General features: G+C 45.5%; 1 protein-coding gene across 1 annotated transcript in view; it reads left to right on the forward strand.

The window, feature by feature from the left end:
- Positions 1-10557: 10557 nt before the first annotated feature.
- Positions 10558-27560, forward strand: part of PDIA5 (protein disulfide isomerase family A member 5) — a 91942-nt gene continuing 74939 nt past the window's right edge. Inside the window, exon 1 of the mRNA XM_029939452.1 lies at positions 10558-10730. Coding sequence (XP_029795312.1) covers positions 10686-10730 — 45 coding nt within the window. The 5' untranslated portion in view covers positions 10558-10685. The remainder of the gene's footprint in view (positions 10731-27560) is intronic.

Here is a 27560-nt window from a genome sequence, read left to right on the forward strand (position 1 = left end):
ATAAAGTAAGCTAGAGAAAAGAAAATGTTAAGAAAATTATCGGGAAGAGAAAACACATTTATAGACTGAACTGTAAAAACTCCACGTGTGAGTGGACCCTCGGAGTTCAAACCTTTATTGTTCAAGGATCGACTCTATAGACCATATTTTGTTTATCTACTGATCTGTTGATGGACACTTGGATTGCTTCCACCTGGCTATTGTATTGCTATAAACAGGAGTGTACAAACGTCTCTTTGAGACCCTACTTTCAATTCTTTTGGGCGTATACCCAGAAGTGAAATTGCTGGATTATATGGTAATTCTATTTTTAATTTTTGAGGAATCACCATACTGTTATATAGCTGTTGCAACATTTTGCATTCCCACCAAGAGTAGGATTCCAAGTTCTCTGCATCCTTGCCAACACCTATTATTTCCTGTTGTTGTTGTTTTTTTAATAGTAGCCATCCTAATGGGTGGGAGGAGGTAGCTCACTGTGATTTTGATTTGCATTTCCCTAATGATTAGTAATGTTGAGCATGTTTTCATGTGCTGTTGGCCATTTTTATGTCTTATCTTGAGAACTGTCTATTCAAGCTCTTGGCTTATTTAAGAATTGTTTTTAATGTTTATTTTTGACAGAAACACACACACAGACAGCACGAGCAGGGGAGGGGCGAGGAGAGAGGGAGACACAGAACCTGAAGCAGGCTCCAGGCTCTGAGCTGTCAGCATAGAGCCAGAGTGGGGTTCAAACCTTGAGACCATGATCTGAGCCAAAGTTGGCCGCCTAATCGACTGAGCCACCCAGACGCCTCTCTTTGCTTATTTTTGAATTGTTTTTGTTGTTGTTGTTACTGAGTTGTAAGAGTTCTTTAAATATCCTGGATATTTACTTCTCTCAAAAGAAACATTCAGAAAGCTTTACTTGGTATGAATATTTTATTGAGCAAGAAAAAAAGCTGCTCAAAAACAGGGAGACTTCATACCCAAAGTGGTTAGGAGCTTGCTTTCAGCAGTTAAAGCTGGGTTTATAAAGCATGAATGAGGGAACACCTTATTTTCTTTTGTGACTGATTACTAGAAGCTTACATTTCTTTTCATTGCATAAGCTTGCTTGTTTGTGGGTGCCTGGTCGGCTCAGTCGGAAAAGCGTGTGACTCTTGACCTTGAAATTGTGAGTTTGAGCCCCCAAGTTGGCGTATAGAGATTACTTAAAAATAAAATTGTAAAATAAATAAATAAATAAATAAAAAGCTTGCTTGTTTGTATCTGATTGGCCAGGAAGCTATAAGATCACACTGATCTGAAGAAAACTTCAATTTTAAGGTTGGAGTCAGTATTACGGGAAAATCAGGCCAGTGTTCAGTTTTGGTTATGTGACTCTGACTGTTGGGTCTAGGGGTACATTCAAACTGTGGCCTCTGTTTTGGCTTTTCTTTAATGCCTCTTATTGAATATATGATTTGTGGACATCTTCTATTCTGTAGCTGCCTTTTCACTCTGTTAATAGTGTCCTTTGATGCAAAATTAAAGTTTTAAATTTTGATATAGTCCAATTTATCTATTTTTACTTTTGTTGCTTGTGCTTTTGGTTTCATATTTAATCATTGCCAAATCCAATGTCATGAAGTTTTCCCCATATGTTTTCTTCTAAGCGTTTTATAGTTTTAGTTTTTACATTTAGGTCTCTGATCCATTTTTGAGTTAATTTTCGTATATGGTGTGAGTGAGGCTCCAACTTCATACTTTTGCATATGGATATCCAGTTTTCCCAATACCATTTGTTGAAAAGACTATCCTCCATTTTGAACCATTTTTTAAGTATTCAGTTCAGCCATATCAAGCACATCCACACTGCAGGGCAAACATTATCTCTCTCTGTCTCCAGAACTTTTTGATCATCCAACTGAAATTCTGTACCCATTAAACAAAAGCTCTTGGGGCGCCTGGGTGGCTCGTCGGTTAAGCATTTGGCTTCAGCTAAGGTAATGATCTCATGATTTGTGGGTTCGGGTCCAACGTCAGGCTCTGTGCTGACAGCTAGCTCAGAGCCTGGAGCCTGCTTCAGATTCTGTCTCTCATTCTCTGACCTTCCTCTGCTTATGCTATTTCTTTCTGTTTCTCAAAAATAAATAAGAAACATTAAAAAAATAAACAAAAACTCCTCATTCCATTCTCTTCTCAGCCCCTGGAAATTACTGTTCTACTTTTTTTGTCTATGAATTTGTCATAGTCCATGCTCTTAGGGACCACATTTCACATGGAAAGTTGTGGGGGCACAGAAAGGGACATTAAGGCCCAGAGTTGGGGGTGGGTTGGTGGGAGACTGTTGAATGTCTTCGGAGGAGGGGGTGTCCAGCTGGGTGGGTACCGGCCAAGCAGGGGAGTGTGGGTGGAGTGACAAACCAGCAGATGTGATGAGCAGAGACAAAGGCTCTTGAACAGCACCGGGCGCCCTGGGCAAAAGGAGTCCTCATGTTCAAGCTCTCTTTCCTAGGACCTTTGCTTACCCAGATGTAGGGATCACTGAGTAATTTCTCAGCTATCTCTTCTTCAGACTCTCTCCCCCGCTTTTCATCTTCCCTTTTCAGAGCCGACTTTTCTTTCCCTCCATCTTGTTTCTCCTCTTTTTAAATTGTAGACTTAATGAAATCTAACATATGTACAGCATAATCCATGAATGTGTGTGACGAATTTTCACAGACAGTGTACTTAGGTGGCCTGTACTCAGACAGTCACAGAACCCAGTGTAAGGATGCAGGTCCGATCCGGCCCTCACCACGGGGCTGTCCCAGCCTTCCCGGAGCCGGTCGCGGTGCACCGCCATGGCGGAAATGCGCCAGGTGGCTGTGGCGGGGGCATTCCCCGCCAGCCGCAGGTCTGATCCAGCCTTCCCCTAAGGCGCCGGCTTCTCCTGAAAGGGCGCGCATTAAGGAGGGACAACTCCTGTGGCGCCCAATCGGGGGAGGACAGCCGATACCTTTGACCTCTCTAGAGGCGGGCCTAGTCATGCCCCACGTGGGGCGTCCTGGGCCCACTCTGATTGGTCAGTGCTCCGGATGGTGTGACTGGCTCCCACAACTGCCAGTATTGATGGGGGGTAGGGATTGGATCGCTGTATTTCCTGCAACTCCTTCTCCCAAAGATGTAAAAGGCCCTGCCCTGCCTTTGTTCGGGGCTCTCTCCACGTGGCCAGCGGGTTGGCTGGAGAATGTGAGCCCGAGCTTAAGCTTGTAATAAAGGCCCTTTGCTTTTGCAGGCATGACTGGTTCTCCCTAGCAGTCTCTAGTGTTTGTTTTGGGGTGATTTGGGGCGATTTTAAAAACTTGAGCACAACACCAGCACTCCAAGAGATTCCTTCCAGGGATTCCCCACATCCTTCCCTGCCCTTTTTGTACCTTATATAAATGACATTATACAGAATATACTGTTTGTGTCTGGATTTTTGGGCCCAACACTCCTCCTATTTTGTTCTGGCCAATTCTCATCCTCACTTGAGTGTCATTGTGCTAGCCCTCACCCCAGTGGAGATGATGGAGAGGAGCTGGCTACAGATATAAGGTGGTGTCACAATTCACAATAAACTGCAGGACAAGAAGTTTCTCTGGCCTGGCCCGGGGGACTCCTGCTGGAAAATGGATGTTTCCTGTTGAGGGCTGTAATGGAGGAGGGACAGCACTTGCCCTGAGCTGGTCTCCTAATATTTCAAGGAGAGTGGAGCTTAGAATTGTTAAACATTCCCAGAAGGGCCATAAATCTCATTTTAGTTAGTTTCAATTGCAGAATTAAATGGCCTGTTTTCTTGGCAATTTTTATTTTTCCCTCTCAGTCCCTTGCCCGCTGGTTCTCTGGCTCACAGGCTCATGACTTCCTTCCTTCCTTCCTCTCCTGGGCTCTTTCCCTTTTTGGCAGTCACATCGCTGCAGAGTTCAGTCCTCCTCCCAGTCCAGGAGCTTTTCAACAGCCTTGGACTCTGGAGATACAAGACTTAAAAAGGATAATGAAGATTAGCAGATTCACCCTACTCTTCCTTTTTATTTTTTACTTTAAAAAAATTGAGTCTGATTTACATAAAGTGTACAAATCTTAGAATATAGCTCCAATAATTCAGCTCAATTTGTAGTTTAGTTTTTATATATGTAGACTATTATGTAACTGTATTTAATTAAGATACAGAACATTTCTAGCACCTAGAAAGTTTGCTTCTAGTTTTTCCCTGTTGACCTCTCCTCCTCCCCCTCTACCCACACCCACATTGGTAATTCGTATTTTTCTTTTATCATGACAGATCACACTTGCTTGTTCTTGAACTTCTGATAAATGGAATCATACAGTATGTCATTTTTGTCTGGCTACTTTCCCTCAGAATCATGGTTTTGGGATTGATCTATGCTGTATATCTGTAGCTTGTTCTTTTTTATTGCAGAATATGCTATTGTTTCTATTTTTAAAGGACATTTGGACTGTTTCCTGGTTGGGCTCCCATATTATTTTGTTAGAATTACCATAACAAAGTATCACAGTCAGGATTGCTTAAACAACAGAAATTTGCATTTTTGCAATTCTGGAGGGTAGAAGTCCAAGATCAAGGTGTTAGCTGGGCTGGCTTCTTTTTTTTGAGTGGGAGAAGAATATTTTTTAATTAATTAATTGTATTTTTAATTTTTTTAAGAGAGAGAGCATGAGTGAGGGAGAGAAGCATATGGAGAGGAAGAGAGGGGGTGGGGAGAGAGAGAGAAAGTGAGAGAGAGAGAGAGATAGAGAGATAGAGAGAGAGAGAGACCTGTAAGCAGGTTCCACATTCAGCCTGGAGCCAGACGCAGGGCTCAATCCCGTGACCCTGTGATCATGACCAGAGCTGAAATCAAGAGTTGGATGTTCAACTGACTGACCAACCCAGGCACCCCCCAGGTGTGTGTGTGTGTGTGTGTGTGTGTGTGTGTGTATAAAATATAATAATATTATATGATGTATATATATGTATATTAGGGAGAGAGCAGGAATGGGGTAAAGGGGCAGAGGGAAAGATAGAGAATCTCCATGCTCAGTGTGGAGCCCACCATGGAGCTGGATCCCATGACCCTGGGATCATAACCTGTGTTGAAATCAAGATTCTGGACACTCAACCGCCCCTATTTATTTTTTTATTGAAGTATAGTTGACATACAATGTTATGTTAGTTTCTAGTGATTCTATAATTCTAAACATTACGCAATGCTCACCATGAGTGTAGTTACCATCTGTCACCATACAAGATTATCACAGTATTATTCACTATATTTCCTGTGTTGTACTGTTTATCCTCATGTCTTATTTTATAGCTGGAAGTTTGTGTATCTTAATCCCCTTCACCTATTTTGCCTGTATTTCCTATGCTGTAATTTTATCCCTGTGACTTATCTGTTTTATAAATGAAATTTTGTACCTCTGAATCCCCTTCATCTATTTTACCTCCTCTTCCCTCTGGCAACCATCAGATTGTTCTCTATATTTATGTTTTATGTATTTATGGTTTTTTTTTAGATTCCACATAGAAGTGAAATCACATAGTATTTATCTTTTTTGTCTGACTTATTTAATTTAATGTAATACTCTCTAGTTCCATTCATGTTGCCATGAATGGCAAAAATCTTATTCTTTTTATGGCTGAGTAATATTCCATTGTATATTTTGTATGTGTGTGTGTGTGTGTGTGTGTATACACATATTCTTCATCCATTAATCTATCAGTGGGCTTTTAGATTGCTTCCATACCTTGGCTGTTGTAAATAATTCTGCACTTAACATAGGGACACATATATCTTCTTGAATTAGTGACTTCATTTTCTTTGGGTAAATACCCAGGAACAGAAATACTGGATTGTGTGGTAGTTCTATTTTTAATTTTTTGAGGCCCCTCCTACTGTTTTCCACAGTGGCTGCACCAATTTATATTCCCACCAACAGTGCACAAGTGTTCCCTTATCTCTACAGGGTTGGTTTCTCCTGAGGATTTCTCCCCTTGGTTTGTAGATGGTTGTCTATCTCTGTGTCTTCACATAGACTTTCCCTCTGTGTATAGGTCTTTTTCTTCTTTAAGTTTTTAATGTTTATTTTATTTTTGAGAGAGAGAAAGAAAAAGAAAGAGAGAGACCAAGCATGAGCAGGTGAGGGGCAGAGAGAGAGAGAGGTAGACACAGGATCCAAAGCAGGCTCCAGGCTCTGAGCTGTCAGAACAGAACTGTGCTCATTGTGGGGCTTGAAGTGACTGTGAGATCATGACCTGAGCTGAAGTAGGTGCTTAACTAACTGAGCCACCCAGGCATCCTGTGTGTAGGTCTTAATGTCCCTTTTTTATAAGGGTACCAGTTATATTGGATAAGGGCTCACTCAATGACCTCACTTAACCTTAATTACTTCTTTAAATGCCTTCTCTCCAAATAGTCTTCTCCAAATAGAATAGTCACATTCTAAGGTACTGGGGGTTAAGACCTTCAATATATGAACTTTGGGGGACACAACTTAGCTCACAACAAGTACTATGAATAAAACTGTTACGAGGCGCCTGGGTGGTTCAGTTGGTTAAGTGTCCAACTTTGGCTCAGGTAGTGATCTCGCAGTTTGTGGGTTTGGCCCCATGTCAGGCTCTGTGCTGACCACTCAGAACGTGAAGCCTGCTTCAGATTCTGCGTCTCCCTCTCTCTCTGCCTCTCCCCTGCTTTCACTCTCTCTCTCTCTCTCTCTCTCTCAGAAACAAACGTGAAATTAAAAAAAAACCTTATGAACATCTTTCTACATATTTTGTACATGTACTGTTGCCCAAAGTGGTGGTACCAGTGTTCACTCCCCTCAGCAATGTGTGAGAGTACAGTTGTTCTACCATCCTCACCAGCCACTTCATCTTACAGATGAGAACTAGAGACCCACGGAGCTGAAAGGCCCACTTTCCCACATACAGATCATGAGCGTGACGTTGCAGAGCAGAGCATGCAGAAGAAGCCTTGCTCCCAACCTGCTTCAGGAATTTCTGAAAGTCCCCAACATATCACTTAATTTAATCATTAAGTCTTTCATCAAGAAGAACTCCAAGAACTACCAGAGGCTCAGGTCCTGCGCTAGATTTGAACTTAGGTGGCAAACAAGAGAGATGTGAAACTTACATCTCAGTTGGAGCAACAGACAAGGAACATACCAAGTAATTAAGTACTTGCAGATTGTGGGAAGTGCTGGCTAGCAAAGAACAAACAGAACCTGAGATAGAGAATAAGGGGCTTGGGAGTGGGGAGGGTAAAATCTCCTGTAGATGAGGAGACCCACAAAGGATTGGAAGGAGCCAATCAGACCAAGCACTAGAGAAAGTGTTGAGTCAGAAGGAATAGGAAGAGTACTGGCCTTGAAGGAGGAATAGCTCTCAAGAGTAGAAGGTAAAGGGTGATCTGTGTAACTGGAGCCAAGTGGACAAGGCAGGAGATGAGGTCTAGAGGGCTGGGACCAGACCACGCTGGGTTTACAGGTCCTGAGGAGTCTGAATTTCATTCAAAAAACAATAAGAAGCTACTGGAGGGTTTCAGGCAAGTGACTGTCAAGATCCAACTGACATTAACAAATGTATTATAGGGGATATGCAGGAAAATGCATCAGGAGATTTTACCTTTGCTTAGGCAAGACATGTCAGTGACTTAGACTCAGGAGGTGGCAGAAGAGAGAGATTGTGAAGGTAGAAATGACAGGACATGATGATAGGTTGGATGGGCCTCCAGAGAGTGAGCAAAAGATCTTTCACTTATAACCTACCAAGCCTAGTGTGTGCACTTCCTTGTCCAATCTCACTGCTGTATATCTTGAGCCTCAGGATGTAGTAGGTGTTCAATAAATATTACATTTTTTAAATGTTTATTTATGTTTGAGAGAGAGAGAGAGAAAATACACCTGTGGGGAAGGGGTAGAGAGAGACGGGAACAGAATTTGAAGTAGGCTCCAGGTTCTGAGCTGTCAACACAGAGCTGATGTGGAACTCGAACTCAAGAGCTCTTAGATCATGACCTGTGCTGAAGCTGGACACCCTACTGACTGGGTCACCTAGGTGCCCCTAAACATTTTTGAATGAATAACTGCATGCAAGAATGTTTTAGCACATGGAATGAGTTCAATAAAGGTTTCTTAAACATTTTTATTTTTTTATTATTTTTTAAATGTTTCTATTTATTTTTGACACAGAGAGAGACAGAGCATGAGAGGGGGAGGGGCATAGAGAGAAGGAGACACAGAACAGAAGCAGGCTCCAGGCTCTGAGCTGTTAGCACAGAGCCTGACGCAGGGCTCAAACCCACGAACGTGAGATCTGACCTGAGCCAAAGTTGGAGGCTTAGCCGACTGAGCCACCCAGGGACCCCTTTTAAACATTTTTAAATTGAAGTAAAATTCACATTACCATAAAAGCAACTATTTTTAAATGGGCAATTCAGTGGCATTTAGTACATTCACAATGTTGTGCAACAATTACCTCTTTCCAAATGTTTTCATCACCCCTAGAGGAGATCCTATACCCACTGAGCATTCATGCCACAAACCCTTCTGCCCACTAGTCCTAGACAACCACTAATCTGCTTTCTGTTCCTATGGAGTTACCTGTTTTCTGGATGTTTCATGTAAATGTAATCATATAATATGCAATAATTTGTGTCTGGCTCCTTTACTTGCATAATATTTCAATAGATAATATTTTCTAGGTTTATTCACATTATAGCATATATCAGTACTTCCTCCCTTTCTATGGCTGAATAATATTCCGCTGTATAGGTGTAATATGTATATGTTTTTTAAAAATAACATATTAGCTAACATACAGTGTATACAGTGTAGTCTTGGCTTTGGGAGTAGATTCACGTGATTCATCACTTACATACAGCACCCAGTGCTCATCCCAGAAAGTGCCCTTCTCAATGCCCATCATCCACTTTCCCCTCTCCCCCACCCCTCACCAACCCTCAGTTTGTTCTCAGTATTTAAGAGACTCTTATGGTTTGCCTCCCACTCTGTTTTTACTTATTTTTTCTTTCCCTTCCCCTATGGTCTTCTGTTATGTTTCTCAAATTCCACATATAAGTGAAAACATGTGATACATATCTTTTTCTGACTGATTTATTTCACTTCACATACTACCCTCCAGTTCCAGCTTGCAAATGGCAAAATTAATTCTTTTTCATTGCTGAGTAGTATTCCTCTCTCTCTCTCTCTCTCCCTCTCCCTCTCTCTCTCTCTCTCTCTCTCTCTCTCTCTCTCTCTCTCTCTCCACACACATACACACACACATACATCACATCTTCTTTATCCATTCATCAATTGATGGACATTTGGGCTCTTTCCATAATTTGGCTATTGTTGATAGTGCTGCTATATACATTGGGGTACATGAGCCCCTACAAATCAGCACTCCTGTATTCTCTGGATACATTCCTAGTAGTGCTATAACTGGGTCATAGGGTAATTCTGTTTTTAATTTTTTGAGGAAGCTCCTCACTCTTTTCTAGAGTGGCTGCACTAGTTTGCATTCCCACCAACAGTGCAAGAGGGCTCCCCTTTCTCCACATCCTTGCACACATCTGTTGTTTCCTGAGTTGTTAATTTAAGCCACTTTGATTGTCGCAAGGTGGTGTCTCAATGTAGTTTTATTTATTTTCCCAATGACTAGCAATGTTGAGCATCTTTTCATGTGTCTCTTAGCCACCTGGATGTCTTTGGAAAAGCATCTATTCACGTCTTCTGCCCATTTCTTCACTTATACCATATTTTGTTAACCATTAATCCCTCAGTGGACACTTGCATTGTTTCCAACTCTTGGCTATCATGAATAAAAATGCTAGAGCCATTTGTGTGCAAAAGTGTTTTAGTACCTATTTTCAACTCTTTTAGATATATGCTTAGAAGTGGAATTGCTAGGTCATATGGTAAATCGTATGATAATCCATGTTTAACTTTTTAAGGTTTATTTATTTTGAAAGAGACAGAGAGAGAGAGAGCAAGCGAGCAGGAGGGGCAGAGAGAGGAGACAGAGAATCCCAAGCAGGATCCATGCTGTCAGCATAGAGCCCAACATGGGGCTCTATTCCACAAACCATGAGGTCATGACCAGAGTGGAAAGCAAGAGTCAGATGTTAACTGTTTCCCAACAGCTCAATAAAGTTTTTCTGAATGAACAAAAGACAAGGTAGGTGGGAGCCTGGGAGGTAGGGTTGAGGGCTTTTCCTATCATTCCCAAACAGCTCTGGACTCTGCCTTTTGTAAACTGTGGTCTGGGTCAAATTACTTAAATTTTCTGGGTTGCCTCTCATCCTCAAAGTTGGGAAAATAAAACTTATCTCTGTAAGCTGAGTGAGATCTTGTATCTGAAACGCCAGGCACAGAGTATGCCCCGCAAGTTAACTGCCTTCCCTTACTGGAAGTCCTCACCCTTGGCACTCCACTCATGCGCCTCTGTGCCCCTGGGGCCAAGTCCATGCCGGGCGGCCCCCAGCCCAGCCTTGTCGCAAACTACGATTCCCAGCAAGCACCTCTTCCCGGCCGCCTCTTCCAGCCTGGTGCGCATGCTTTGGCAGACGTGGCACCGGGAACTCGGAGGCGGGGAGCGGCTGGGAAGTGGCCGTGGCTGTTGGACCCGGCGGAGCTGCGGGCGCGGGAGCCTGAGTGGAAAGCGGAGCCGGCCGTAGACAGCGGCGGCAGGGATGGCGCGGGTCGGGCCGGCATGGCTGCTGCTGCTGGCAGTCTGGGTGAGGCTGTGGCTCTGGGGTCCGGGAGGGGGCGGCATGTGCGCCCCACACTGGGGTCCGCTCTCCGTGCTCCCGGCCCTCGCGGGACGTGCGGGGAGCTGCCTCCAAGCCACGGGTGAGGGCATGCGTGCGGGGCAGGCGGGGACCCGACCCGGTGGCCGCCGGGGAAGCAGCGGGGAGGTCCGCGTGCCCTCCCCACGGAGCCCCCCAGGGCGCGGGGGTCCGAGGGGGCCACTCAGTGTGCTTACGCCGCGGGCACAACTTTGCGGGGGTGCAAGTCAGGGGGCAGCAGGCGGCTAGGGCGGGGCACGGGAGGGTTGCAGGGTACGCCGCCCAGACTCTGGGCCCTGCACCTGTGTGAGTGCGAGGTGGGAAAAGGGTGTTTTACACCTCGACTGCCGGAAACCTTGTTTTAGGGCCACCTTGTTCTTGGTTTCCACCCTGAGCGGCAGAGAAAGTCCCGGTCACCGCCTCGGCTCCTGACTGCAAGCAGGGCTGGGTGGGGTCCGCCGGAGTAGTTCTGCTTCTACACCCAAGTGTCCTGGTTCGAACCTCGGTCACTTTCTAGCTTGCGACGCTTGTGACTTAGTGTCCTTATCAACGAAATGCGAACGGTAAAGACCCCCCCCCCCCCCCCGCAAAGCCATCAGGAAGGCTGGATGTGGGATGGAGGAAGTTCTGTGAACTGCAAAAATCATACAGGAATGGAGAAGGGGTGGGCCAGCGTGCTGGGAGTGGTGGGCTCTCTGCGAGGAGTTTGCTACACTTGGAAGGGGCAGGGGCGGGGCGGGGGTGGCTACAGAGCATCCCTAGAAGAGGCCAGAATGTGTGTATTTGTCCACAGTGCTCAGGGCTCTCCGGGTTTGGCCTTGGTGTTACGGTGGGTGTGTGATGGGAAAAAGTGGCCTCCACATCTCTCCATAACTTCTGGTCGGTCTCCCTTGTTTTAGGACAGACTTGGCTCCTGTTTTCCCTTGAAGTTCCAGAAAACTTTCTGCTGTGGGTACCCTCTCCAACCCAGATTTTTTCTTTTTTTTTTTTCTTTTGGGTGTGGCAAGGATACTGGGCAACAGGAGGAGAAAAACTGGAGTGTGGATTTAGTTGCTTTAAACACTCCATCTCCCAATATCCTGCCTTTTGGGGATCACCAGGGAAGAGTGCCCCTGTATTTTCTGGTTGTCGGGAAGCGGGTGGGAAAGGAAGCTCCCTGTTCCCCAGATCTGACCATCCTCCCTCTGGGAGAGAACGAGCCTGGAATGGGACAGTGTCCCTTCACCCTGTGTCAATGTGTGGATGATCTGTTTGCATTCTGTTTTCTGGAGCCAGCTGGCCTGGGCAGGTCTCTGGGCTAGCTCCAGCGGGAGCCCCTATCAGGTCTTTGAATTTGGGCTGTTTTAGGGGGTCCTGCTTTCCTCTCTTCTTTTTTCATCTCCCTTCTGTAAAAATAGGGTGCTTGGGAATCTGTCAGGAAAGACGTTTCTTTCGGCAACCATTTATTTATCAATGACATTGTTTGGCACTGGATTGGATTTTGGATGGAGAGCAAAGCACAGATTGTCCCTGCCTTCCGGTGCTGCCCTGGTTTGGGCAACCGAGTCAGTCCTGTGAGTAAATAAAGACAGGACAGTGAGCACTAATACCTGAGGTGCTGGCCGCCTCCTCATTAATTTGGTGGGAACGTCAGAGGTCAGCTGTGGCTTTCCTGAGGCAGGGGGTTGTGCGGTCTGGAGGGAGTCAGTGAGGCAGTTACGGTCTGGTGGTGCCCTCCACCTCCAGGTGCAGAAGGGTGGGTAGGTTGCCAAGAGCACTGTAACCTGGGAGTCTGCAGCGTGAAATTGACATTCTCCTTTCCCCAGGCCCTAGCTTGGCTCAGCAGGTGTCTGGTGCAGGGCCAGTGCTGAGTGACTGGTGGACACCAGGGTGGGCCTCTGTAAATTTAAACTCTTGGTCCATCCAACAAGGGCTTCCCAGGTCTTGGGAGTGTATTAGATTTCCTTGTTTGCTCAATATTTACTGAGAACTGATATGTGCAGAGCACTGGACTGTGACCCAAGGGACATGAAGCAGTGTAAAGGGATCTATAGATTCATGGACTGTGATATATACGTACCACATTTTTTGTAATAGAAATGGCTTAAATGCTCAACAATAACAGCACAGTTAAATGACTTTGGGTCCTGTCCATGCCATAGAAACTGATGTTTATAAAGAATATTTATATTTACTAGAATGCAATGTTAACTATCAAAATATTTTATGATGCTTATGAAGAATATCTAGGGACATGGAAAAGTGCTTGATAATTAGGGGTAAATCAAGGTATGAAAGGAATCCCAGGGTGGCTTCATAAGTGATTGACGAATTAGCAGTGCTTCAGAATGTTAACAGCGATTGTTCTGGAAGGCACAGCTGTGGGTGACTTTTGTTTATTTCTTTGTTTATGCTTTTTTTCTATTTCCACAAGTTTTCTATATGGATGTGTATTTGTTTTTTGATCAGAAAAGTTAATTAAGGAAAAACGGTTCCTTTGGGGTCTCTCAACCTTCCACAGGAACACTAGGATGTGGAGTCACAGTCAACACTTGGGACAGGTTGGTTCCAGCCCCTCCCTCTGGGCTAGGTGCCTCTGCCCTTGGGCCTGGGGAGGCTGTGCTGTCCTGTCCCCACCCCTGCAGTTAGTTGACTGTCCCTTCCTGCTGCACTTCTCAGCTCCTCCCTGTGGTGGCCCCTTCCCCAGGCCATCCACACGGATTGTGGTGTAGTCTACATCCAGGCCTCAGAATGGAGACATGTCAGAGCTGGAGAGGATGTGGAGTCACCCAGCTCATGTGGTTCTAGTATCAGGCCAAGGCTTGGAGCTGGGCTGTGACAGTTTTCACTGGTCCATAGATACACTGGAAAGGTAACAGCAGTGAATGGTTTTTCCATGAATCCAGATACTTTAGTTTAAAAACGTGTCCATTTTTCTGATGTGATGTCCATATTGGAGGGAAGAGGTGGTTTTCAGTGTCCTTTAGAAAAAATTGAAGTAGTGATATTATATTGTGAGTCTTTTCTATATGAAATTTATTTTTAAATGTGTAATATATATTATATATTGTATTTAAAATATGTTACATGTTTTTAAATGTTTTTAAAAATATATAAAATACATTTTGAGAAATCTATTTTGCCAGTCTCTGAGATTCAGAAGACTGAGAACTCCTGATATAACTCAGCCCTTTCATTTTAGAGAAGTGGGGCTTTGAGAGGGAAGGGTCTCAAGGCTGCCGGGTTTGTAAAGACAGAGCGGGGATTGGTGCCAGGCTCCTGAATTATAAATCAGGTTTCTTCCTGCTCCGTCTCTGTCATCCCAGCCCCCCATCTTCCACCTGCTTCCTTCCTCCCAAGCCACTGCTAAGGCCCCTGCCCTTGACGCTGGCTTAATGCTCAGAAACTGGTAGGACAGTGGGCAGAGGTGCAGGAAGCAGAAGATGTTTGTCTCTGGTCTCTCCTGCAGAGCTTTTAATGTATACGTATTTAGGTTCTACACCATTATATATTTAATAGGCTTTTGTGGGCTGGCCTAGGGACCTAACTGCCATTTATAATGCTGTTTGGAACCTGGAGTGCACTTTTCCCACAGAAATAAACACATTATAGAGGGAAAATTTAAAACAGAACTGGCACATCAATGGGAAGCATAGCTGAGTGCTGCGTGGGTGGCAAATGTTGAGTGCTGTGTGTTTGGGCAAGGGTCAGGCCGAGGGCCCCGAGTCACTAGAGAAGGGTCCTCATGAGGGCAACTTTGAGCTCTGTGACAATGGGGATCCTCCCTGTTCTGCCTGTGGTGTCCCCAAAACCTAGCCCAGGACCTGGCGTGCGATCCTCCCCAGTGCATGGTTGGCTGGAGGAACTAGTGTTGGAGGCTAAGAAAGGAAACGGTCCGGGAGCGAAGTACAGGCAATGAGGAGTTATGGGCCAGTCAGAGTGGAAGGCGAGATTTGAGTCTGGGGAAGGGGAATCACGTTGGAAAAGTGGATCGTAAAGAACCTTAAATGCCTGGCAAAGCTTTTGGGACTTGATTCTGTAGGTAATGGAGAGACATGATGAAAGGTGTCCTTTAATAACAAGATCAGCCAGTCCACACTGTAGGGTTGGGTTGGAATGGAAGAGACTGGATTAATTTTCCCAGAACAACACTTTCTTCCTCTCACTTTCTTCTCTTGTATCTATAACGTAAAGTCAAGTATGATGTAATGCATAGAACATGGGTTTTTAGCCAGCTGGACGCTCAGGAGCTGTGTGACCTTGGGCTCTGCCTCAGTTTTCTTGTTTGTCACTGGTGGTAATAATATCCATTTGCAGAGTTGAAAGCATCAGAGATAATACGGGAAGCGCCCAGTACAGTACTTGGCATGTGGGAGGGCCCAATACATGGGAGGCAGGGCAGTTATCTCAAGCTGGGAAGGAGAGGTGCTGGGGAAGCTGGGGAGGAGGCCAGAGGGGGTGTGAGCAGAGGCTGCAGGCTGTGAGTTGGGAGGCTTGCTGCTGGGATTCTCCCCATCATGGCTCCTCTGAGCTGGGCTCTTGACTCATCCTTGCCTCTCCCTAATGGGCCCTTGCAGAGCCACTGGTGGAAGTAGAGGGGGCTGCGCAGGGTATAAAGATTTATGTTTCTCTCCCCTTTCTCTATGTTTCTTTCCCCTTTCTTCTGAAAGTGGATACTCTCTTGAGAGTGATGTTACCAACCACACTGCCTCCCTGACAGGTTTGCTCCAGCTTTGCGATTTTGTTCTGTGAGGCTCCCGTGTCTCATTTGGAGGTGGTGGCTAAGTGACAGTGGGTCAGAGAGTGATGCATGGGGTGTAAGGAGCCTAAGTTCTCATGTTACCAGGACTTCCACAGTTTCTTTGACCCCCCAGCCTTCCCTTCCTCCTTCCTTTTTTTCACACCTAGCATCTTCGATCCCAGCGGGAGAGGGGAGGAGCAGGGCTGCCCACCCATCGCTGGGCTGCCTGGCCCACTCTGCAGTACTGGCCGGGGCCTCTGGCTGCCCAGGTGATCTGTTGACGAGAATTATAAAACACTTGGCTTATTTGTAGAGGGCTTTAGAGTTTGCAAAGCATTCCCACGTATTTCATTTTGGAGAAACCACTTCTAAATAATTAGCTTTGCAATCATGTGGTGGTGGGGGTGTTAAACACACTCACATGGACTGTGGGGTTACAATAACTTTTTGGTGTCTTTTTATTCTCCGAGGTCATCCTGAGCCCCCAGTTTGATGTGCACCCTGTTCCCAGATAGCCTGTTGGTGATCCTATGCCTGGCTTCATTGCAGCTGGCCAGGGTTGGAGTAGAGTGTCCATCTTCTGACCCCCACCCCCTCAAAGAATCCTACTATTCCCCTAACCCTTTGGCATGAGCAGATGTCTTTCACTCGTGGGCAGATGCTTTAATCCTTGCTTTGGAAGGTATTAATGGAGATCTAGGTCGAGAGCCCTTTGCTGGGGCTGAAACATAGAGGTGATCTAAGTATCTGAGCTGAGAAGTGGGGTTGGCTGGAAAGGTCTGCTGTTGGGCCAAGTAGGGCAGGCTTGTGAAGAATAAGTGGGTTTACTTTTGTCCAAGGGTCTGACTTTGCTAGTCCTGGGCAGAGCGTGGTACATGCTCCTTATTTCTAAGGAAGGTAGACCAGCATCTGCATGCTACATGTCCCAGATCTTCATTCATCCCACAGGTCTTTTTTATTTATTTAATTTTAATTGTTTTATTTTAGAGAGAAAGCATGAGGGGGAAGGGGGCAAAGGGAGAGAGAGGGAGAATCTTATGCAGGCTCCATGCTCAGCAGGGAGCCCAACGCAGGGCTCAATCTCATGACTCTGGGATCATGACCTGAGCTGAAATCAAGAGTCAGATGGTCAACCAACTGAGCCACCCAGGTGCCCAGTTTTTCTTTCTTTCTTTCTTTCTTTTTTTTTTTTTTTAACAGATCCTTCTTGACGGTCTTTTATGAGTCAGACATACCCTGCTAAGGCTTTAGGGATATAATGATAAATAAGATGGACACCATCTCCTTCTCCACTAGCTTATCATTTAATTCAGGTAGTAAAGTGCCAGAAAGAGGAGAGACAGGGTGATAAGAGAATGTATAACATGGGTCCCTAACCTAATGCAGGGGGTCAGGAAAGGCTTTTCAGGACTTTCTTAGAATAGTGTTTTAAGTGTATAAAACAAGGCATAATATAACAAAGGAAACCAATGATATTGAAATACAGTTACCAAATTCTATCACAAATATGTGATAAGATATTTGTATTTATTATTGTATCATTTAGGAAAATCTAATGGTAGGTTTGATATTTTCAGTAATATTTAGTGATGAGCATAAATAGGGTTTCAAGATGTCTGCATTTATTGTAATATGATGAGAAAAATGTGGTTTCTTGGGGATAAGGGCAAAAAATATGTATGGTTTCTATTGGTGGCAAAGTCACAGACACTGCTTATGCTACTGTAATTTGTTACCTACATTCATGATAAAGGTAAGGCTAAATTTCAGTTAGAGGTTAGTGAAAATAAAGACATTATTTTTCCTCACTCAAGTTCATAGGCCCCAGTGTAAAGAAGAATTATCCAGGGGCACCTGGGTGACTCAGTCGATTAAGTGTCTGACTTTTGATTTCAGTTCAGGTCATGATCTTGCAGTCCGTGAGATGCAGCCCCGAGTCGGGCTCCGTGCTGACAGCCTGGAGCCTGCTTGGGATTCTCTTCCATTCTCCCCTCCTCCCCACCACCCCCTGTGTGTGCTCTTTCTTGCTCTCAAAATAAATAAGTAAATAGTAAAAAAAAGAATTATGCAGAAACGTGGAAATAAAAGATGATTTAGTGTCTCTTTAATGTCCTATTAGAGCATTGTCTAAGAGAGCCACCTAAGGGCCATCCAGTGCTCTAGGAAATATAACTTTATTATTCTTTAGGATCCATATTCTAAAGGTAGGCAAGATGCAAATGATTTCTGCTTGGTAGAGAAGAGAGACCAAGAGGTGATTGCTGTGCAGGACATTAACCAGTTTGAGATCTAATTTAGCAGTCTTACAACACTTTTCTTTTTTTTCATGAACCATATGCATATTAGTTTCTTATAACTTCTTTTTTTTTTAAACCTTTTTTCCCTTATAGCCTTTTTTGATGTAACTGTTTTAGTGGGTCACCTATTAAGAGTTCAGTAACCGTGGGGCATCTGGGTGGCCCAATTGGTTGAGCGTCATGATCTCTTGGTTCATGAGTTCCATCCCTGCATCAAGTTCTGTGCTTTTAGCACAGAGCCTGCTTGGGATTCTCTCTCTTTCTCTCTCTCTCCCTCCCCCTCCCTCCCTCTCTCCCTCTCCCTCCCTCCCTCCTTCCCTTCCTCTCTCTCTATCCCTCTCCTGCTCTCTCTCTCTCACAAAAAAAAAAAAGTGTTCAGTAACCCTTCGAAATATGCTATTTGTATGAGATTTAAGCTTTTAACATTTGAGAATTTCATGTGACCCCATGGAGAGTGTAGAGAAGGAAGAGAAGGTGGAATAAATGAGTCCTGAGGAACCTCAACCTTGGGGGGCTTGGGAGACAAAGGATTATAGAGAAGATAGGAAGGGGGGCTGGAGAGGTAGACGGGAGGCCAGGAGTGTTCTGCTGGGGTTCAGGAGGTCGAGGCAAAGGAGAAGTGGAGGGTCTGTAACGTCATCGTGTGGAAGTCGTTGTGAGTCCTCACAGAGAGCCTCTCTGGTGGTGGTGGGAGCAGATCTAAAAAGGGGTGACGTGGGGTCCAAAGATGGGTCGGTGGTAGAGGTTTTCCTACCAGGCTGTGGATCCAAATCACCTTAAGGGTCTATGTGTACAATTGGATTCCTGGCCTCTCCAGATCTGTGAGATGCTGGTCTTCAAGGATAAGGCCCAGGAATCTATTTCTAAAAAGCCTATACATAGAGCTGATGTGTGTGTTCACCAGGCAGATTTACAAGTTAACAACATTAATTTTGTGTGGTGGGCAGTGTTTTGCCAGCCAGGCTGCTGCTCTGGGCTGAGTGGCGGGGCCCAAGTTCTGCCCAGGTCATGATCCATGTACCCCGGGCACAGTGTGAGGCGGCAGTTGGGTCTAGCGCGCCCTGCTTTGCTGTTCCCTGAAGGCATGTGGGGAACTGCAGGCAAGCAGGGAGCAGAGGAGAGATGGGTCAGGCTGTCACTGTGGCCCTTTTCAGTTGGTTGCACTTAATGGCTGCATTGGAAGGGAAAGCAGACTTGCTAGCCTCTCCGGTCTTGTTTTGGGTGGAGCTCTAGCGAGTGGAGAGGGCTTGAGGGGTACCAGTGGGGAGCGTCCGTGTTGACTCACTGTGCTCGGAAGACCTGGGTTGAGTCCTGGCTTTCTCATCTTAGGCTTCACCCGAGGGGCGTCCGTTCACCTCTGGGAGCCCCAGTGGTCATACCTCTAAAGTTGGGAGAGCACGACCTCCCACACAGATTGTTTGTGACAGTATTTCAAATATTTTTACTGCGACTCCTGCAAGCACAATTGTATACATTTTACATTATAGCCAAGTAGATATAACAGATATAAATGTTTTACTGAATGCTTAGTCTTGCTATTTGTGGTACATACTGATGTTTTCTATTTAATGTCACTTAAAAAATGTTGGTGGTGATCCACTGAATTGATTTTGTGACTCAGCTCTTGGGTTGAGTCCTGAAGGGTGGAAAACACTGGTTTAAACTCTCAGCTTTAGAGGATTGAGAAAGATAATGTGTGTAAAAGCACGGATGTACACCATGGGTCATGAGGACTTGAATTATTATTTTCTTATCAATCAGCTGAGCTTTGAGTCAGAGTTGGATTTCCGGAGTGGGAATTTACCTGCCCTTCCTCCTGTGCTGCCTAATTCACTGTTCCCTCTACCAGCTCTTCCTTGTTAGCAGGCCTGGCACACCAGGCTGGCAATGGCCCAAAGCCCTCTTGGCATTAGGAGAGGTTTTTCAAAACATTAAAAGCTTTAGATACTTAAGTCCTGGTTAAATGCACTGCAGTTGCAATTTTGGGATAAGAAAACCTGTTTTTATAAGCTCTCGGATCAGTTGTCCTGCCCTGCACTGTCCCTTGCTGGCAGCCACATGTTGCGGGGAATAGAGGGGAGGAAAGCTGTACCGTGTAGGCCACATGTAAGGCATGGTCTTTAAAGGAAGCAAAATATAAGAAATGCAGCCAGCTTTGTATTTGGAAGAGCAGACGATTGAGACGTGCATGGCTCCAGGGATCTGTGGCCTTTGCTCTCCCTGGGGCACCTGTGAGACGGGGGTCTGAATCATAGCTCTCTCACCTTCTTGCTGTGTGATGCTGAGCAAGTTTCTTAGCTCCTCTTAGTTTCAGTTTCCTTACCCATAAAATAGATGTACTACAAGTACCTACCGAAATCTCTTGTGAGATAATTAAATTAGGTAGGCATGCACACAGTAAGCACTCTGTCCTCGGAGCTGTTATCATTATCATGGGCTAATCCCTAGGCCCCAAATTTTGGAACTGAAGAATTCTCTCTTGGGCTCTCTCCTTGCCAAGCGCCTTCCCATCTCTCTCTCTCTTAATAAGCACATTTAGCTCCTCGGCTGCAGCTAGTCTGGGGTCCACATCTCAGCCGGGCCCTGTCTGTCTGTCTGTCTCATACACACCCCCACACACCCCTTTCAGGGACTCCTGGTGCTTGTTTTTATTTCCAAGGCTGTAGGGTTGACATTGCATGTTGGGAAGTACCAGTGGTGATATTCTCAAACTTGGTTTGAGGTTAGGTCTTCATTCCTGGTGAAGAGTGCTGGTTAGCCATGGTGGTTGGTGACAGAGGCTTAAAATTTGCCTGAATAAGGGGCATAAATTATCCATATTTACAAAATAAATGTTCTTTTGAATTTCTCTTTCTCTGTCTCTCACCAAAGACATTCTAGGTAAGTGTTGCATGCAAAGTGCTCTGCAGATTTCATATAATAGTTCCTATAAAAAACTACGTGGCGTTAGGTGAGCAGAGGGGCAGACAGGTAGCTGGAAGTGAGGAGTATGGTGGACACGAGCGCTCCTCTTCCCTGGGCAAGACGGTGAGCACCGGCCGCTGGCCGAGGGCTTCAGAGAGGGGGGGGGGCAGTATTTGGTTGTGTTCTGGGTATCTTTCTTTTCTTGTCTTTTTTTAGGTAAGTTTTTTTTTTCTAACTAATTTCAGACTTACAGAGGAGTTGCAAGAGGAATACAAAGGACTCCCATCTGCTCTTTACCCAGATTCCACACATATTAACATTTTATCACACTCTCCCTCAACATTTATAAAGTTCACAGACATGATGCTCCTTTGCCCCTTAAATATTTCCTAAAAGGCCAGGATATTCCCTTACATAACCACAGTACAATGATCAGAATCAGGAATGTGGCATTTGGCTCAGAACCCAGTTCAGAATGACATGTTGAATTTAATTGGCATAGCTCTTTAGTCTCCCTTAATCTGGACCAGTTTCCTAGTCTTTGTCTTTTGTGACCTTGATAACTTTGAAGAATGTCCTTCAACTGAGTTTTTGATGATGTTTCTGTTCCGTGCGTTATATCCGGAGGCATACAGTGTCAGTTTTACCCATTATTGGTGGTGCTAACGCTGGTCCCTTAGTTAAGAAGGTCTCTGCCAGGCTTCTCATTTATGAAGTTATAGTTGCTTGCGGGGTGATACTTTGAGATTGGGAATTATCTCCATGATGGTGGCCAAGTCGTGATATTTTTTATTCTTTAAAGATTTAAATTGGACATGCCTATTATGGTGACTGAGAAAAACAGACAAAGGGGAAGAACGACATCTATCTAAGGATGAAGTTTTACTTTGGTGCATTTTTTCTTCCAGTCTTTTTCTGAGCATAATTTTGTGCATGGTTGTAATCATACCATATTTTTTTGAAACTTAACATTAAAACAAATATTTCTTCATTGCACAGTCTTTGAAAACATCATCTAGATGGCTGTATTATTCTGTTGAATAGTTTCCTCTAAATGACCATTCCCCTGCTCTTGACTATTTAGGTTGTTTACAATTTTTGGCTCTTATGAGTAGGACCGTGTGAGTTGTCCCTGCTAATTTCCTCAGGACAGATTCCCAAAAGTGGAATTACCAAGTCAAGGAGCATAAATACTTTTGAGACACTGATAAATTGTGCCAAATGGCTTTCCAAAAGAATTGTACTTTTGCCAGCACTTCGTGACATTTGGGTGCCACATTTTAAGAGATTCATTAATGATGTTTCTCAGTTTCTTTTGTTTTTTTTTAATTTGTGACCCACCAGGTAAGATTCTGGGTTGAGATTAATTTCCTCTATTTTGAATTATGAAAGCATAGATAATTATCTTCCCAAGTAAATTCTAGTGACATAGCCCATCTTTTCTTTCTCATCTCTAACACCCTGCTGCCAGCATTGGGATAGCTTTGAGAATCAGGAGCATGTCTGTGTCTAAGGTAGATCATTCTGGATGGTGAGGGACCTGAGGGCACATGTGAGGAACTGGGGTATTTCACCTCTAGGATCCTAAGAAGGAATGTGTTTGCCATCTTCAGAGTGCAATAGGCTGATAGGCATGGGAGGGGGAGAAATTTGAGCTTTCTGATGACTGAAGCTATGAGATGAAGTGGTAGCGGAGGACGTGGATTTGTAAATGTCTAGAGTTCCCTCAGCCCGGTGGTCCGACTCTGTGGCGCAGCCTCAGGAGTTTTGAGTCCTTGGCTCTGGAGGGCTACCCGAGGCCTAAGATGGCATGTGAGGAATGCTGTATTGAGGAAACCAGCCAGCCCAGCTCAAGCCTGGGAAGTGCAGGGCCTCCTGGTCTCCTACAGTGGTCCTCTCAGTCGTAAAGGGCTGAGCTTGGAGGGAAACTGGAGAGCTGCTAGCTGATTTTCCTTTCATTTGTGGGCAGTTGTCACCAAGTGACCAAGATCCCTGATGAGAACAGGTGTAGTGAAACTTGGGTAACCAGGAGGAACACAGTAAACCAAATCTTTGATAGTCCCTCTGTCTCCTTCCTTACAATTTATCTGAAGTATAATACATGATTTAGTGCCTTAGACACTTTGAAATATCCCAACTGGAGCAAATGTTAGCATTTCTTTCCAATTTAGGCTTTTATTCCAGTACAGACTCAAGATCCATTTGTATGCCGGTCAGAAAACCCAGAATGATAGTACCTTACCGAAATCACGTTGTAATTCACTCATGTTGAAGCCTCGGAAGAGGTGTTCTGAGGCCAAGTACCTTTTATCTTATCACTACAGCTCTTTAACAAGTCCTTTTTCCTCATTGTCTTAAGGTGGCTGCTTGCGTTCCAGCCATCCTGTTTAAAATCCATCCGGCAGGAGGAGGAGGGGACTAAGAAGACCCAGAGGTCTATTAGGAACAGTTCCTAACACTTCTGCTTATATTTGAGGGGCCAGAGTTTAGTTGCACAGCCACACTTGCTATAAGGGACACAGACGAGTGGCTTTTAATGTGGGTGGCCACACCTCCAGAGAAACTCAGCAGTTTCTGTCACAAGGTATAATTATCTTGCAGTACTTCTCTGGTAGTGGTAATGAATATAGATTTATCGAAATGTCACAATTGTGAAGGACTTTGGATAGATTTATCAAAATGTCACAGTTGTGAAGTCCCTTCATTTTACAGAGACTTAGAGAAGAGAGACTTGTCCAAGGTCATACAACCAATAGATGAAGCCAGTGTAAAACTTGGGTTTCTGGCTCTTTCCACCAAACCTCCAGCTCTAAATTCTCAGTCAGCTCAAATTCTCTGACCTTGGGTTCAGGTCATCTGTTTTTAACATTTTTCCTGGATCCCTTTACCACCAGCTTCTTAGAGTCTAGACTTTTAGATTCTGACATTTGAAAACTATTTTGAGCAAAATGTGGGTTACACTAAATTAAAACTGGTTTCTTCACAGCTCCCAACATAGGAAGGGTATCTTTTTTCAGGTGACAGAGCAAAAAAGGTCAAGTCCCACCTCCACCCCTCTTCCTAAATGCTAAAACTTCTGTCTTCAAATCCTCCTCCCTTAGCAAGCTGCTTTTACATAATGGAATACCTCTGGCTCCATGATCCGCATTGAATAGCGAATCCATAACGACAGCCAGCCTCCCTGGCTACAGAGAACGTGAGGGTGCTGGCACACACCCCAGAAATCTGGAGCTTTTTAAAGCAGAGGGTATAGTGTGGTGAGGAGTGTTCCCCCTATTATTTTCCAGAATTGTACCTCTCTTTATCTCCTTAGTCTGGTAGGGATGGTAGGTGAGGTTAAGTAAGAGAGTTTAAGTGTGCTGCGTGTTAGGGAGAGAGGGAGCTGGAAAGGGGCTCAGACTCTTATACACAATTTCTGAGTAACAACCTATCTGGGCTGATTGCTCCAGGGTCCTGAGAACATGGCGCTGCAGAGGATTATAAATCCCTGCTTGCCGTGGGATTCTGGAACCTTGGAGCTTTTCCTGGCTGCTCTGAAAGGCCCTGCTTGGGAAGGAGGTGCTCTTTTGCTGCTTGGGTCCAAGGAACTTGTGGGGTTGATAGAAATAGACCACCTCCATCCAAGAGCTGGGAGACCCAAGCTCTAGTCCTAGCTCTGCTGCTTACCTGCTGTGTGACCTTGGTAAGCGATTTAACCTCTCTGAGCCTCAGTTTCCTCTTCTGGGAGATGAGGCTAGCACCCACTTGTTAGGTTTTGTGAGGAGCAAACATGCACAGAATCTGGAAGGAGCATTCTATGTGTACTGTGTGGCCTCGCTCTGGGGTGCCATGCAGATGGGTTATTATTGCAGGTTTCAGATTATATCCTGAATGTTGTGTACGTGCACGCTCCTTCCTGCCTGGACGTGCTGTTTTGCCTGATTGCGACCAGGGCCCTGGAGAGGAAGGGGTGGTTCCCATTTCACTGTTGTTCTTGCTCTGTGATTTGTCTCACTAATAGTGCTAATAAAGATAATTATGATTATTATGTACTTCTGTGTGCCAAGCATTATGTTAGGTTCTCTGTGTGCTTTCTCTCCCCTCATTTAATCCTCAGCTGTGCCCACAAAGGAGGTATCAGTGTTATCATTTCCACTTTACAGGTGGGGAAATGACCCTCTGAGAGGTCATGTTGTGCTCGATGATGATGCCTGGATTTGACCCAAGGCCTCTTTGGCTCCAGAAGCAGTGCCCTTTCTGTGCTGAGGGGTGGGGATCCCCCAAAGGGGGCAGGTGAGAGTGGGCCTGCAGGCCGGCCCTGACATGGGCAGGAAGCAGTCAGGGGGCCTGGAAGATGAGAGGACCCGTTGCCTCCAGCCACGCTGGCGTTGGGGTGAGGGCTTCTGCACCCAGCAGCCTGGGCTGATGCTGGGTCCCAAAGAGGGGCTGCGCTCCAAGTAGGGGGGTGCGGAGATTGGAGGCCGCTGTTACTATGATGGACGGGCATGGTGTAAGAGGGGGTACATATTTGGACAAGGGATGCTGGCATGGGGAGGTGTCCTGCTTTCCCCAGCAGCAGAAACAGAGGCAGCTGGCCCTCCCAGCAATGTTCTGCCCTGCACAGGAGGGGGGTCATTTCATGGGTCTCAGCCCAGGCCATTGGGGGGGAGCTTAGCCCTGGTATAAATACTGTTAAAGCTGAGGACTGGGGAGCAGAAAGATCTGAAGCCAGCGACGTAGAATGTAAAGAGCCTGCCGCACCCAGGGACAGTTCCATGGCTGGCTGGGAAGGTAGCTGGCTGCTTCCCACACGCTGCCCTCTCCCTCCTGAGGGCTTGACAAAGCAGAGGGTTTGTGCATCACTAATGTTGTTATTATTGTTGATATCAGGGTTTGTGGGTTGTGACTTATGTAGTCTGCAGGAAGGCGCTTGGCAAGGCGATTCAAGGCTCACTGGAGCTGCATCTTAAGGAAAGGAAGGAGTGTGCACACTGCAAAGGTTAAAATAGACGGAAGCGGAGGAGACAGGAGAATGTTAAGTGGCTGGAGGAGAGGCCTCTTGGCGACGGAGGCAAGGGCAGTCCTGACTGCCCCGTGGTTGTGAGCTGAGGTGATGGTCCATCCGAAGCCAGGCACCCTGAGGCCTTTTATCCTCCCCCTCTCAGAGACGCTAAGCCTGGCATCTTAGCTCTTAGCAAGAAAATCTTCTGGTTCCTTGGATCTGGGCATCCTGGCTGTTTTTCCTCTCTTGTTCCCAAATTTCTCTCCTCTTGGACAGCTGCCTAGCTGGTCCACCTCCAACCTCCGTCATGGCTGCCCGGTCTCAGGTCATGGCCAGATGAAGAGAGCCAGGCTTTCTTAAGGTGGGACATGGCCCCACGAACTCTCTCCCAGACCTTCACTGTGTTGTGGTTTGTCTGCTTTTGGTGGCCCCTTCCAGGTCTCCCAAGAGCTACCATGGGTTCCCTTTATAACATCTTCCAAATGTGTTACCTCTGTAGAGGTCAGGAGTGTGGTAACCAATGTGATTTGTCATGTTTATGATGAGGGGCAGGCATTTCTTGGGGGCTTTCAAGGGGCCAGGCACTGTGCTGGGCCCAGCCTTCTGGAGCTCTTAGTCTAGGAGTGGAGTAGGGATTGGAGGAGGTGGGGAGGAGACACCTCCAGAGAGAGTTCTCAACCAGGATGGCTGTGGGCAGTGCCCAGTTTAAGTCCTGGCATCTTACTGGGTGACAGTGTTGAAGTAATGTCAATTTGCTCAGTATATTTCTTATTGAGCTTAAGCTCCCTGCTGTGTGAGGGTGAACGTTGGATTAGAGGCTTTGGTAGCTGGCTGGAAAGTGGTTCTACTTTGAGGGTGGCTGTTGGTTAGATAATCTGAGGGGTTCACTGGGTTTCTTTTTAGAAAGGAAGTTATGGGTAAGCCATAAGACTTGATTCTTGAGGCTTCTTCTGTAGACACTTGGCTGTCACTGTGGCCCATCTGCATGCCACTGTACTGCCTTGGCAAGTGGGCACTGGACCCATCCTCTCTCCTTTCCCCTTTCCTTCTCACCAGTTCCAGAAGTGCAGGTGCCTGCCTGCCAGTCTCAGGAGGGCTGGTCTACAGATCAAAGTGCTGAGGCACTGGGCAAGGGTGGTTGTGTTTCCTGACTGATCATATTATCTAAGGATTAAACACAGAGCAGCATCAATGTGTTATTCCAAAAGATTCTTTCCCCCCCGCCCCTTTGATTATGTGCATTGAGCTATGGACTTTTTAGTCTGAAGTCCATTAGCTCCCTGGGAGCAGTAGAATAACATGTAATAATATAATGGAATGACCTTTTTGATGAGCTCTCAAGGTGGGCTATGTAAGGGCATTCAGCCCTTAGTCATTATACACAGTTCTGGCAGGACAGAATGAGGGTGGAATAATTCCTCAACTCTTCCTCCTGGATAGTTTTACCCTAGGGCAAAGAAACCTTTGAATGCCAATGGCAGATTATATTTAGAAACATTAGATTATGGCCACATTCCTATCTTCTATTCTGCTGAGATGGAAATTTGTATTATATATTATGGTAACTGATACTATTGGAGTGCTTTATGATTTATAAAGCATGTTCAGTAAGTTACCCCATTTCATCCGCACAGCAGTCCCACTAGGGAGGTATCATTATCTCCATGTCAGATCGAAGGCACTAAGCTGTAGAAGGTTGAGCGATGTTGGCTAAACATCTTAGCTAAAGTGGTAGAGCTCAGAGGCAGCTCAAGACTTCTGGCTGCAAAAAAGCAGTGGATTGACAGGGTATCAGGTTAAATAGAGAGACTAGGTTCAGGTTCTGGTCCTGTTACTTCTTAACGATGTAACTTTGGTCAGAATATTTAACTGATCAG

The sequence above is a fragment of the Suricata suricatta genome, chromosome 5 (genome assembly GCF_006229205.1).
Source record: "Suricata suricatta isolate VVHF042 chromosome 5, meerkat_22Aug2017_6uvM2_HiC, whole genome shotgun sequence".
Lineage (NCBI taxonomy): Eukaryota > Metazoa > Chordata > Mammalia > Carnivora > Herpestidae > Suricata > Suricata suricatta.